The sequence below is a fragment of the Rhinatrema bivittatum genome, chromosome 11 (assembly GCF_901001135.1).
Source record: "Rhinatrema bivittatum chromosome 11, aRhiBiv1.1, whole genome shotgun sequence".
Classification (NCBI taxonomy): domain Eukaryota; kingdom Metazoa; phylum Chordata; class Amphibia; order Gymnophiona; family Rhinatrematidae; genus Rhinatrema; species Rhinatrema bivittatum.
The window spans coordinates 46,397,130-46,411,112 of record NC_042625.1 but is presented as its reverse complement, the minus strand read 5'-3'; the positions used below and the strand labels follow the sequence as shown (position 1 = coordinate 46,411,112).

At 42.8% G+C, this 13,983-nt stretch overlaps 1 protein-coding gene and 1 non-coding gene across 2 annotated transcripts in view; both read left to right on the top strand.

Annotated features, from left to right (window-relative positions):
* Window positions 1–12,483, top strand: part of RANBP1 (RAN binding protein 1) — a 51,792-nt gene extending 39,309 nt beyond the window's left edge. Inside the window, exons 6-7 of the mRNA XM_029620053.1 lie at window positions 10,054–10,119; window positions 11,291–12,483. Coding sequence (XP_029475913.1) covers window positions 10,054–10,119; window positions 11,291–11,400 — 176 coding nt within the window. The 3' untranslated portion in view covers window positions 11,401–12,483. The remainder of the gene's footprint in view (window positions 1–10,053; window positions 10,120–11,290) is intronic.
* Window positions 10,739–10,872, top strand: LOC115073587. Its single transcript, XR_003852072.1, has one exon. It is a non-coding gene; the product is annotated as a small nucleolar RNA SNORA77 (small nucleolar RNA).
* Window positions 12,484–13,983: the final 1,500 nt, after the last annotated feature.

Below are 13,983 nucleotides of genomic sequence, written 5' to 3'. Positions count from 1 at the left end.
TTCCCCATACAACTCATCCAACAAAAAAGATGTTCTGGTGTCATTTCAGTAACAGCAACTCAAACTCCTACTTCCAGGCTCAATAGCCCTACTTATGAAAAGACAGCAGTTTACCACCAATACATGTCCTCTTGAGAAAACCCAACAAATAACTCATACAAACACTTTATTTATTTAAGAGTTTTTATATACCGTCATTAAGTTATTCACCATCATAACTGTTTACAATAGGGCACCAATATAAAAATATGGGTCGTACATTACATAGGTGGTGCATTAGTATTCGGTAACAATAAGGTGTTTATTTGGGGAATGAGTGTTGCATAGCAATGTGTCCTGAAGGTTGCCTACAGTTAAAAAGGTTGAAATAATTCAGTAAGGATCGTTAAATTAGGTATTCGGTGCTTTATGCTGCATATCTTTGCTTGGTTTCCTGCATCATTTTTCTTTCTTGAAGGCTTGTATGTAAAGCCAGGCACTTACATGCTAGTAGAATATCTCATCTCTGTAACAGGCACAGAACCGACCTAACATACTCCCAGGATCTGTAGTAATGCGCACAAACTAATCCGCACACAGTTACACTTGTATTTTGGAATGCACTCAACCAGTAACAACCCTATCTATGAAAAGGCAACACTACAAATATGAAATCAGGCCCTAAAAACCAATACACCTCTTATTAGGAAAACAGAACTAGCAAGCAGCTATAGATCCCCACACAGAAATAATTGTAAAACTATACTAATAAGCAGATTAAATGTTTCAAAACAGCTATGAACAGAATAACATCCAACAATTAAAAACTCATAAAAACTTAATTCTCCAAACACCAATAAAATATTTAAAAAAAGCAGACACATCACATAATATTAATTAAAATGGCAATCAAGAAAAAGAAACTTTAAAAAGCCACCTTTACTTACCCCCTCCAGCAGCTATCCTACTCCTCTTCCATTCAGGCCGTAGCACACACCAGAAGCAGCAGTAGTGGCTAAGCTTTATACACATGGTCCTCTTCCTTGGGGCCCATGTCTCTCTCTCTCACACACACACACACACACACACCAGACCAGTCATGCCCCCATGACCAGTTTTTGTCTCACACACACCAGTCACCTTCCTGAACAGTTTCTCTCATGCCATACACACATACAGGCTTCCCACTCCCGTGTTCTACTTACTTATACGGGCTTCTCACTCTCATAATCACTTTCTGTCTCACACACACACTCACCAGTCTCTCACTCCCATGCTTGTTCTCTCCACATGCACAGGCTTCTCATTCCCATAATCACTTTCTTTCTCTCTCACATACACACAAACACACACCAGTCACCTGATCTCTCTCATGCATACACACAGGCTTCCCATTCCCATGTTCTCTTTCAGATATACAGGCTTCTCACTCCCATGCTGTGTCTCACACACACCCAGGTTTCTCACTCCCATGCTCGCTCTCCACGTGCACAGGCTTCTCATTCCCTGAATCACATTCTTTCTCCCACATTCACCAGTCTCTTTCTTTCACACACACACAGTCACCTTACCAACCAGTCTCTCTCTCTCTCATGCATGTACACACACAGGCTTCCCACTCCCATGCTCTCACTCACATAATCAGGCTTCTCACTCCCATGCTTTCTTTCACACACCCCCACCCCCACAACACCAGGCTTCTTACGCCCATGCTTTCTCACATACCCAGATTTCTCACTTCCATGCTTTTTCTCTTTCTCACACATACACATCAGTCATCTCCCTGAGCAGTCACTTTCATTGTTTCTCACATATATACACACACAACAGCTCTCTGACCAGTTTCTCTCAATCACACATATGCTCTCAATCAAATACATTCCCTCTCTTACACACAGGCTCTCAATCACACACACATTCTCTCACTTACACACAGGCTGGCTGGCTGCTTCTCTCTCTTTCTCTCACTCACTTCCTCTTCCCCGCCCCCCCCCCCCTCCCCCAAGCACAAATGGTAGCTGCAGCAGCCTCCTCCTCCAGCCCCCGCAGGCCAAGAAAGAAGAATCCCATCGGCCACGGGAGGCTCATGCTGCTGTCTCCTTTCCCGATTACCAGCTGCTTCGATTGCATGCTGCCACTGCTGCTACTTGTCCACGCGGCACAGCTCTTTCTCCTTCCCACGCACCGCACTGTATATCACTTCCTGTTCTGGATCACGGGGGGGCAGGCTCGGGAAGAAGAAAAGGCCAGCGGCAGGTGCCACAGCTTCTTCTAGCCCCGCTGCCATTCCCACTGGGCTTGACCGTGCTGATAGCCCGGCGGGAGAGACCGGGAGCAGTGTGTCGCAACACACCGGTTGAGAATCGCTGGTCTAGGGAGTCGCCACAGGAATAGGAGCTTCATTTGTTTTGTATGTGCGTCACGCTGTTGCAGTATTTTTAAGGTCACTAACAGTTTTTCGCAGTCAGATCACCTTTTTGTGGTGTTCGGTAATGCAAAAAAAGGAGCTAGAACCTTCTAAGGCCATGATCTCTCATTGGCTGAAGGAGACTATTTGCTTTGCTTATATTTGTAAGGGTTGTGAAATTCCAGTAGTGTTTTTTTTTTTAGCATATTCTACTAGGGCACAGGCAGCCTCCTGGGCGGAGTGTCAGTTGGTTTCTCCTCAGGAGATATGTGGAGCAGCGGTGTGGTCCTCACTTCATACATTCACCAAGTATTACTGTTTTGGATGTTCGGGCACAGGAAGAAGCGACCTTTGAGTGTGTTCTTCATGCAGGTCTTTTGGGCTCCTGCCCAGGGTAGGGGTGCTTGGGTACATCCCACTGTTCTGGACTGATCTGGGTATGAACAGGAAAGGAAAACTGGTTTTTAATCTGCTAATTTCATGGTAGTTTTGGAAACCGTATATCAGAAATTTGCAGATTGTAAATAAGCTGAGAGGTTTCAGTTAAGCAGTTATCAGCATTTTTTGTTCTGGAAGCAGGAGAGCTCAAGCTCTCAGGGGGTTCCAACCCTGAGTTATCTGTTCACCTTAGTGAGGGACTGCAGGTGACACTTGGATATGTAGCAGTGCCTCAAAGTTTTGTTCTCTGCCTCCGTCTGCTGGTAGGGATGCAGAACCCACTTATCTGGCCTGATCTGTGGTATTACAGGAATGAATATTAGCAGGTAAGAACAAATTTTCCTTTATTAAGTAAGAAGTAATTTCACCTTTATGACTTGAATGGCCTGTACTGTGTAATTTTTATGGCCCTCCTTTTTAATTGTTTATCTTGTTACTATCATACTCCTCCCTTGCTTTCCTTTGCAGTAAGTTGGTGGCATATATGCTTTAATCTTATACTAAGGATAATCTGATTAAAATCAGTGTTTATAAAGATTTAACAGCAACTAACTTTCTCTCTTCCGAGTCTTAGAAATAAAAGTTAAGTTGTAGATTACTTTTTTTTTTTTAATTATATTGGTTTCCAAATATATAAGAAATTATGGAAGGTGGGGAGGGGTAGGAATTCCCTTACCTTCATATTACCTGTGCTTCTTTAAGCCCTGCACAAGCGACAATACCTTTCCAAACTTAAATGTATAAAACCAATCTCTAATGCTGTCTAATTCACCTACTAGTGACATCCAGTAGCCAGTTATATAATACAAAGGGCTGTCTGCAGGAGATATAGCATGTCTGTAATGACCATTATATTAATGTAAATGTGATAAACCAGGGTTCATTTTTATTATGGCATGTCCATACTAGATCTATTTACAGTAATGGAGTAAAGTAAGAATTTTCCTAGCATGTAGCCAGATGGACTCAGGACCAATGGGTGTTACCCTCTTCTGATAGTCAGGTTTCAAAGCTGAAATCACCTTAGATATACCACTGTAGTGACCTCAGCCCTTCAGTATCTGTCTCCTGGCAGATGTGGATGTGTTTTCCCTATCGGGATCGCTGTACCCTTTAGAAGAAATTCTACTTTAAAAAAAAAAATGATCCAGAGATGATTGGAGGGATTTCCGGTAGGTTTCCTCTGGTCGCCGTGCTCGGCATGCCGTACAACATCGTTCCCACTCTCATGGGGGGTAAGGGAATTAGGCCTCTGAGTGGGTTGAGCAGCCCTCAGTGGGCTAGGCCCCGCATTAGGCACACCACATGGTTAGCCTCATCGGCACCATCTTGCGCGCATTTCTACCTGTGTTGTACGGTCCTACATAAGACGTTGGTACACGCAGTGCGATGGCTGGCTGTACGTGTAAAGTCAGCATGTAACTACACGCACATCCAATGGAATGCGCTCCCACCAGACCTACGACTCGAACCCAATCTACCAGAATTCAAAAAAAGGTTAAAAACCTGGCTCTTCAGGCAAGCATTCCAATTCCCAGAGTGTAAATAAGCACCTCCTCCTGACTTTCAGATCCAACCATTGTAGGGTGTCACGAATTGCTTGACACTTAATTTCTTACACGTAATTTCTTACATGTACTTGCTTAGTCGCAATGCCTATTTAACAGTCATTTAATAGAGGACATATTATATAACCGTTTACTGCAGTCGATATACGCTACTAAAGTCCATTGTAAAAAGGGGAACACACACATACCATTCAAAACACGAACAAGGTTATTTATTATTTGTTAAATATTATTGATACTCTCATTGTTCCTTGTAATAATGTTAATGTTAATGTTCATTGGTTGATTGTTATTGTTCAATGTTCTATGTAAAAAACCCCGGTCTAACCTCCCAGACCAGGGCAACCTTTTTGTTACATGTAAACCGGATTGATTTGTATTGCATACAGGAATTCCGGTATATAAAAATTAAAAATAAATAAAATAAAAATCGTAAGTGCATACAGGAACAGCTGAGCACACAGACCGAGCGTGCACCTCTCCACAACCTGTGTACGCACTCTCTAAATTTGCGCGTATATAACTTTTTAAGTACAAGCCGATTGGAACGCACAGTTACCGCCGTGAATGGCACCGGCAACAAGAAACCTAAGCGCCTTACTCTCTGTGCTGCTTGTTGTATTGAAGCTTCTCAGCCTGATCTGAATTCCAACTTGTCAGCACTGTGAGGAAGCCCACGGATAGTTGGCTTCCTCAGACTTTGCTAAGCCCGGCTCCTTCCATTCAGTTGATGGGTTAGCCACAGCCTTAATTGGAAGTACCCCGGATCTGAGTAGATCTGGCTTATCTGTGGGAGAAGGACATTCAGTGGCACCTACCCCAGTACTTCCTGGGCTAGGCATGGACCCAGCTGTCTTCTCTTGGATGGAATAATTTTTCCAGGGCCTTCAAGCCTTCGTGCGTGCGCAGTCTGCTGCCTCACTGGCCCCTGTCCAGATAGAGCCTCAACCGGTAAGCCTTCCCTCTTCCACTCCTATCAGCAGACCTCGAGGCATGCCTCACCTCACCTATTCCTGGCAGGGACCCGGACCCGGGCGACATGGAGGATCCAGATTCCTTGGAACACCCTGTAGATGCTGGGAGTTCCTGCGGCAGACCCTATGACAGAACCATTCTTATTTCCCTATGGAAAGCCTGTTGCTGCTGTCCAATACTGGAAGCCAGCCAGGAGTTGATTGACCTGGACGGCTGCCCCAGAAGCAAGTTTTAAAGGGGGATGAGAATTAGAAGCTCTCTACTTACTGGATCCGGCATCTCGAATTAGAACTAAGTGAAGAGAGGAGCGGCCTTGAAGGATGCGCATAATAGTCGGATAGAGTCCATCCTTAAACAAGCCCCTAATGTGACAGTAATGACCTTAGATTACTTCTTGCTGTGCCCTGGTATCCCTTTTATCTGACGCGGGCTCTGACCTAGTCTGTACCTCTGCCAGAGGAGTAGCCTCAGTGGTAGTGGCCAGAAGGCAGCTATGGCCCTGAAATTGGTCAGTTGACGTGACCTCTAAGGCAACCCTCACAAAAATGCCCTTTAAGGGATCACTCCTCTTTGGAAGCGAATTGGAAAAGCTGGACAGTAAATGGGGTGAAACTCCAGGGCCAACTGCTACCAAAAGATAAAAAGCAGTTACAGTGCCCCTCGCTCATGAGGGGTCGATCCAGGGGCTTTCAAAGCTTTCAGCCCTACAGAAATTAGACATTTCCTAAAGGATCACCTTCAGGAGGGCTCAGTCCTTTCAGATTCGTCAGTCCAAGAAAAGGACAGGTTTGGGTCAAGTTCATCCCGAGCCCCCGAGTGAAGTTTGCTGACCCACCCTTGAAACGAGGAAATAGGAAGTTGGCTCTCCTGCTCTTAACAGCAGTGGGTTGAGATCACTTCGGACAAATGGATACTGGATGTCGTATGAGAACGATACACGCTGGAGTCTCACTACACTCCTCGGGACATGTCCATGATGTCTCCTTACCACTCCAAGCACAAGAAGAAGACAGTAGAGTCTACTTTGGTAGGGCTTCTCAGTTTGAGGGCTATAATTTCAGTACCTGCACCCCAGGAAGATACAGGGTTTTATTCCATCTGTGTCATCGTACACAAGAAGGGAGGGTTCCTTTCGCCCCATCCTGGACCTCATTGTCAACCGCCACCTACGAGTATATCATTTCCATATAGAAACTCTGAGCTTCGTGATAATGGCCGTACAACCGGGAGAATTCTTAACCTTCCTGGACCTTTCCAAGGCCTACAATCCAGGAAGAACATCAGCGTTTTCTATTCTTTGCAGTACTGGGCTGCCATTATACGTTCCAGGCGCTGCCCTTTGGCCTGCCACTACCCCTGAACATTTTCCAAGATTATGGTGATCATAGCGGGGGCACTGAGAAAAGAGAGAATCCTGGTGCACCCGTACTTGGATGACTGGATGATCTGGATGAAGCCCATGGAAGAGAGTCTCCGGGTGACCAGCAGGGTGACCTCCCTGCTTCAGGAAGTCTGTCGTATACATGGACAAAAGCAGTCTCAAACCCTCCCAGTCCTTGGAATATCTGAGAGTCCAGTTCAGCACCAAGCAGGGCACGTGGATAAGGAAGTTGATGTCCCAAGTGCATCGGTTGATGAACATGATTCGCCCGATTAATTTGGAGCTATCTGCATGTCCTCAGTTTGATGGTGTCAACCCTGGAGGTAATACCCTTAGCCAAGGACACAAGTGACCATTTCGACATGCTCTGCTGTCACGTTGGAACCCGCTTTCTCAACTTTTTGATTCGCTTCCACCTACTGGTGGAAGTATGTTCTCGACTCCAGTGAATCTCACCTGGGCAAGGGTGTAATCCTGTTCACTCCGAACTGGCTGGTCCTCACGACAGACGTGAGCCTCTGGGGCTGGGGAACTCACTGTCAGGAACTGATGGCACAAGAGGCTCTCTGGAGCATAAACTGCCTGGAAGCCCATGCAGTCATATTGGCATGTCTATAGTTCAGCCACATACGCCAGAGTCAGGTGGTCCGCGTAATGTCAGACAATGCAACAACGGTAGCCTACATCAGCCGCCGGGGGGGAACCAAAGCCAGCAAGTGTCACAGGAGATAGAACACCTTATTGAATGAGCAGAAATACATCTATAGATGATCACAGCCTCCCATGTCACAGAGAGAGACATCAGAGCATACTTTCTAAGCAGGGAGAGTCTGGATCCAGGAGAATGGGTGTTGTATGCCAAAGCCTTTCAACTGGTGATAGATTGCTGGGGCCTGCCATCCATCAACCTGCAGGCCGCATCTCACAATGCAAAGGTTCCCTGATCCTGCAGTTGCAGAAGAGATCAGTGGTTCCTGGGGATAGACTCTCTCGTTCAGACCTGGCCAGGATAGGACTTACCACATGCCTTCCCTCCATGGTCCCTGTTGGGCAGGGTAGTTCGCAGAATCGAGCACCACAGGGGATTAGTCCTAGTAGCTCCAGATTGGCCCAGGCGTTCGTGGTATGCGAACATGTGGAAAACCCCCCTGTGCCTACCACCCCGCAGGGACCAGTCCTTCATTAGGACTCATCTCTATTCTGTCTTATGGTTTGGCCCTTGAGGGGGCTTGCCTGATGAAGAGTGGATGTTCGGCGGCAGCAATTACTGCCTTGCTCTGTGCGCGGACGTTCTCTACGTCCTTAGCGTATGTGCAGATCTGGAGAGTATTTGAGGCCTGGTGCGAGGAACACAGAGTTGCCCCTCGGACTGTCAAAATCCCACTGGTTCTGGAATTTTTACAGGATAGCTGGAATAAAGGGTTGGCCCTTAACTCCTTGAAGGTCCAGGTGGCGGCGCTCTCCTGTTTCAGGAGAGAGGTGAATGGAACCCACATGTTGGCTCATCAGGATATGGCCCATTTTCTGAAAGGGGTGAAGGACCTCTGGCCACCCCTATGGTGGCCAGTTCCCTTGTGGAATCTTAATCTAGTCAGAGTTTTTTTGGCAGGGCCTTCCTTTCAGCTGCTGTACAGACCTTCTTTGTGCTTATTAACCCTTAAAACGGTGTTCCAGGTGTCAGTCGGCTCAGCTCATCTCTGAACTACAGACATTGTCGTATCAGGAACCGTTCCTCCAGATCACTCCAGGAACGTTACAGCTTTGTGCTGTTCCATCCTTCTTGCCCAGGGTAGTCTGGGAGTTTCAGATGAATCAGTCCATTTCGTTGCCATCCCTAGATAGGCACAAGGGCATGGAAGAATACCGCCGCCTCCACCATTTAAACATCAGTAGGCTTTTGCTGCGATATCTGGAAGTTTCAGAACCGGTGCGCAAGACGGACCGCTTGTTTGTTCGTCGTGGTGGAAGGAGTCAGGGCGAACCAGCTTCACAGGCTACCATAGCTCGCTGGATCAAGGAGGTGGTCACAGGAGCCTATCTAGAGGCACGAAAGCTATTACCCTTTCAGGTTAAAGCTCATTCCACTAGGGCTTGGGCAGTATCCTGGGTGGAAGCTAGACTATCTCCCATCGACATCTGCTGAGCGGTGATGTGGTCCTCCGTACACACCTTCTCCAGGTTCTATCACCTGGATATTCAGGCCCGAGAGGACCCAGCCTTTGCAAGGGCGGTGCTAACTGGACCGAGGGCAGCCTCCTGTCCCGATCAGGAGTAGCTTTTGTACATCCCATTGGTCCTGAGTCCATCTGCTACACGCTAGGAAATGGAGACATTACTTACGTGATAATTTTGTTTTTCTTAGTGTAGACAGATGGTCTCAGCATCCCATCCACGGTTGCCCAAGAATAGTGCAAAGGAATCATCCATGAAATGAATATTGATTTCAAGAGGTTACAGGTAAGTCGTCGCCCAGTCCCTAGATCAGGGCATCTATAATCAGCGTTTGGTTGAGTACAGTTACGGTTATCTGTTTTTGATCAAGTTTTAATCAAGTTTATCAATAGTATGTCCACAATGGCTTTTGAAGAGAATACTGAAGGGCTGAGGTCACTGCAAGAGTATATATAAGGAGAAGTTAGCTTTGAAACCTGACTCCGTCTCCATCTACTGGCAGGGGAGCATAACCCATTGGTCCTGAGTCCATCTGTCTACACTAAGGAAAACAAAATTATCGGCTAAGTAATTTCTCCATTTTTGTTAATGCTTTGCTGGTAAAGTAGCTTCTGTAATTGGAAGAGGCTTTTTGTTTTCTCTGGTTTCTGTTTCATGCTCTTCTGAAGAGAAATATTTAAGCTACTGGTGGTTCTACTGAAGCCCTACCCTTTCATGTTTCTCATTCTTCTGTTTTAAGAGCCATAAATCTTTTGTGCCAAGTATTTTGAAACTGCAAAAGTGTTAAGCATTTCAACTTAGCATTCAACCTAATTAATTTCTCCTTCATTGTATTTAAGGGCTAGGTTTGGCACTATATGCTTGGGTGGTGTTTCACTTCAATAAAATAAACATGACAGCAAAGTACCAAATGGCCCATCCAGTCTGCCCATCCGTCCAATTAATTTAGCTTTATAATTCCCATCACTTCCTTGGAGATTTCACACACACATCCACACATCTAAACCATGCTTTCTTGAATTCAAGTACTGTTTTTGTCTCCTACCTTCACTGGGAAGTGATGGAGACAGCTTCAAGGAAACACAAAGTCCCTCTTATATCCATCACTTATTCTTTTATGCTTCTTTAAACAGATGCACAAAAGTTCAAGGTAAAGTTTGAAGAATGCAGAAACGAAGTCAAAAACAAAGGAAAAAAAGGTAAGAGATCTCTCTAGTCAAAGAACCTACATTGAAGCACTACAAGGCCTGTGGTTGCATGCACTTGTAATTTATTTTTAGGGAAAACAGTATCTGCTATTTGTAGTAATGTCTCTTAGAAAGTGTACCTTTTTTTTTTTCTTTTTTTTTTTATAATTGCAAAGTCTTCTGTAACTACTTTAGTCCGAAGTATTTCTGAGCTGATTTCTAGGTCATAGTATTTCTTCTCAGGTTACCAAATTTGCTTTTACCTTTCTGTTCCACAATGAGTCATCATGTAATTGGTCTTTGACAGTGTTAATTGCCTGTCTAGATAAGAATGCATCCTGAGCTGTAAGTCTCTGTGTGTAAGAGCATTATATAGTTTAAAAAGTGAGCAAGTACAAGTAAGAAAAATGGCAACTTGGGTAAAATTGTTCATTAGTGCATGTTTGTTCTTTTTTTTTTTTTTTTCTAAACACCCCCCCCCCCCCAAATAAATTCTCTGGAAATCTTGACTCTCTTTTTTTGTTCCTTAGTTTAGTTTAATTTAGTTTGAGATTTATATACCGTCGTTCAGACATCCTTCTGTTCTTTGATCACACAGAAGCTGGCTTTATGTAGTATTTGCTGCCATTTTGCAGACACACTCTGCACCTGACTGTAACTTCCAGTCCCTGTGCTTTTTCAGTCTGCTAGATAAACAATCCATGATTATCTCATAAGGAGCTTTGTTTTGTGTACAAAATTTACTGTTTATCATGGAACAGTCTGAGGTACAGCCTTAGGCTATTCTTCAGTTGCCATGCATGATGTTTTATTTCTGACACCTGTAATACAAGAATGCTCTGACTTACTAACAGTAGAACTGGTACAGGGAATCATAATTGGCTGTGACCTGGATGAATTATGAACTATTAGTATTGTAAAGGTCACACTTTTCTAAAGTCTTTCCTTTATCTCGCTGCTTGGGAGGCAGCTGTGTTGTCACTCATTCACACAGGCTTATCGATTAAAAAGCCTGTTGCATTGGTTAGTGCAGGCCCAGCTTTACCTTTTTAAATAGTCCTTTGCCTGAGTATTGCAATGAGTCATTTCCATTTCTCTCTAATAGATAAGATAGGTGAATATTTTGTTCCATGTATTTGATGTGTAACTGCTAACTTTTAACAAATGCATTGTTGTTTAACAGACCCAGCCGAGAAAGTTGCTGAAAAACTAGAAGAATTGTCTGTAAAGGAAGAAAGCAAGCTTCCTGAGAAAAAAGAGACTGAGGAAGAGAAACCTGAAGTGAACCAATAGATTACCTGGGGCCTTGTGCTCTTTCCTTAAAGTTTATTTTATTTTTATTATTTTTTTTTTTACAAGGGACATTAAAAAAAAAAAAAAAAAAGAATTCAAACATGCAGGCTGTTTTTTGGTTTTGTTTTTTTTTCCCCCCCCTTCTAAGCTTTGCCCTTCAGAAGATATCAAAAAAGTTTCATTCCCCAATGATAAGAATGTACTGTACTAACTTTTCTTTTCTTAGTGGAAACACTTATTTATAGTCCTCCAAAAGAATGAATAAAACCAATTTAAAAACAAAGCAGCATAACAGGACAGAACTGAGGTCTATACACTAAACAGCCATAACACTCTCAATAGGTGAGACATGCATTTTTTTTATTTTTTACATTTTAGTGCTGTAACCCTGACGTGTAATTATTTTTGAAGCAGTTAGATGAAAGCAAAGTTATGTTTTTCATTTGGTTTAGAGAGCTGCTTCTGAACAATAGTGAGACTTTGGTATGATGCCTTCTGCTGATCTGAACATAAGTATAAACTTTTGTTTGGCCTGAAATGGAAGAGGCTTTGTCAAGTTATAAGCCCAGGCCAAAGGTTTATAAACTACAGACTTAACGAATATTTCTCAGGGGCACAAGCTGACGACTTAAGTGAATGCTTTGCACTTTCAAAGAAACCTTTTCAGCTAAGTCTTCACATGGTTTGTTCATTATTTTAGCAGGCGTTCATAACAAGCTATTCACTACAATAGAGTATGGAGATAAAAGTAAATGACCGTTTAACCTGAAAGAAGCCACTGTACTGTTTTTTGGGGGGTTTTTTTTAGTTAATCACCAAAGAATTTATTTTGGGCCACAAGTCTTTGTAGACTGCTAGTTTCTGAAACTGTTGTTTGTTCTTCCCTTTTCACTATGTTGTATGCTTTTCTAGTTCTTTGAAGGAAAGATGTGGTGTTGAATGAGTGTATCCTGGAGAGTTTTAAGCATTCCTAGAGATACAGAATGAGTATCTTTACAAGTATGTTTGTAGTGTGTACACCAGGATTAATTTTTGCAATGAAATAAAACTGTTCAATTGAAATGGAATAAAAACAAAACCCTGGCAACTAGAAACTGAATTGAATATGAATAGAGTAATGTGGAGAGAGACTCTGTTCTTAAGAGTTCTAAACTTCTTTTGTGTAATGTACAGATTTTATTAGGCAGGTAAATACTGTGAAGTACTGCATATGAACTCAAACTAACCAGCACTTTCTCTTGTACCTTTGTGCCTTTTCCTCTACTGGCAGTGAAAACTTCCATGTGATAGAAATTTAATTAAGCTATCCTAATAGGACATTTATCTGGTTTGATAAACATTTAATGGATTTGGTTTTTAGAAATATATTTTGCTTTTTCCCTTTAAAATATTTCTTTGACAGAGGAGCAAGAATGTCTGTCCCATTTTCTCCCTGGATGGTGGCCTTGGTGTGAAGCAGGTTCCTTTTTTGAAGGAGTAGAAAGTCTGCCTTTGGTGACAGACTTTCAGTGCTCACCCATCTTCCATGGCTATATTATATGGGGGGGGTGGGGGGGGGAGAGAAAATATTTTTTTTTTTAAAGGAACAGGATGAACTGATTATTCTCTTGACTTTACACTTGCCCTTCTCTACTGCTCTTTTTAATGTTAACTGAGGTTTCTTAGAAATTAATTTTACTATAATGTATGAAAAATTTATACACTTGAGTTTCTGATGGGGGAGGAGATATCAAGTCAACAGTAAAGTTTATAGGAATAGCTTAAGCAATATTTTTAAGAATGAATGAGTGGATCCAGCAATATATACAATTAGTGTTTGTGTGAAATACTGTAGTCAGCAAGAAGCCATCCAGTGTTTCTACAGCTTTGGGGTAAATTTATTCTACAGTTGGTTATGTTTATGAATGAAATGCAATAGAACTATATAGCTTCTCAAACTGTACAGTTAACTTTTCATTAAATTTAATAGCTGCAAAATTTTAAAAAGCAGCAACATTTTGAAAATTAGAACAAAAAAACTCCAATGTGTCAAGGAATACCAATTATTGTACATGGAATATTCTTTGTACTTTCCTGTTTTCATAAATGGCAGATCTATGAACCACTAATGTTAGTATTTCTTGCGATTACTTCAGTTTTTTCTATGTTCTGGTACAGGGAGAAGGCTCTACTCCTTAGTGGCAGAATATCACACTATATAGAACTATGCCCCATTTATGTACACAGATCAAAATGTGCTTTATGATTTGAAGCTTAGTGTAGTTTTTCATGACAGTGAATAAGGGGCTCACCTTTTCCTTGTCTTAGGAAAGTAATTGTGTATATTCAGGCACACTTGCTAAGCTAACCAGCTTGTTTCCTTTCTATGAGTCCATAGCCCAACTGATGCAATCATCTGTCCCTCTCCCTTAAATTTAAAAATCCTTCCTCCATGGTATGTCTAAAGTGTACTTAATGTTATTATACTTACTTACATCTTATAATGCCACATAGCCAAGATTGATTGACTGTGGTATATGAGGATAATATAAATGTTTTTTCTTTTTGGGTGAGAATTGTTTGCTGTACAGTTCTTTCATCCCA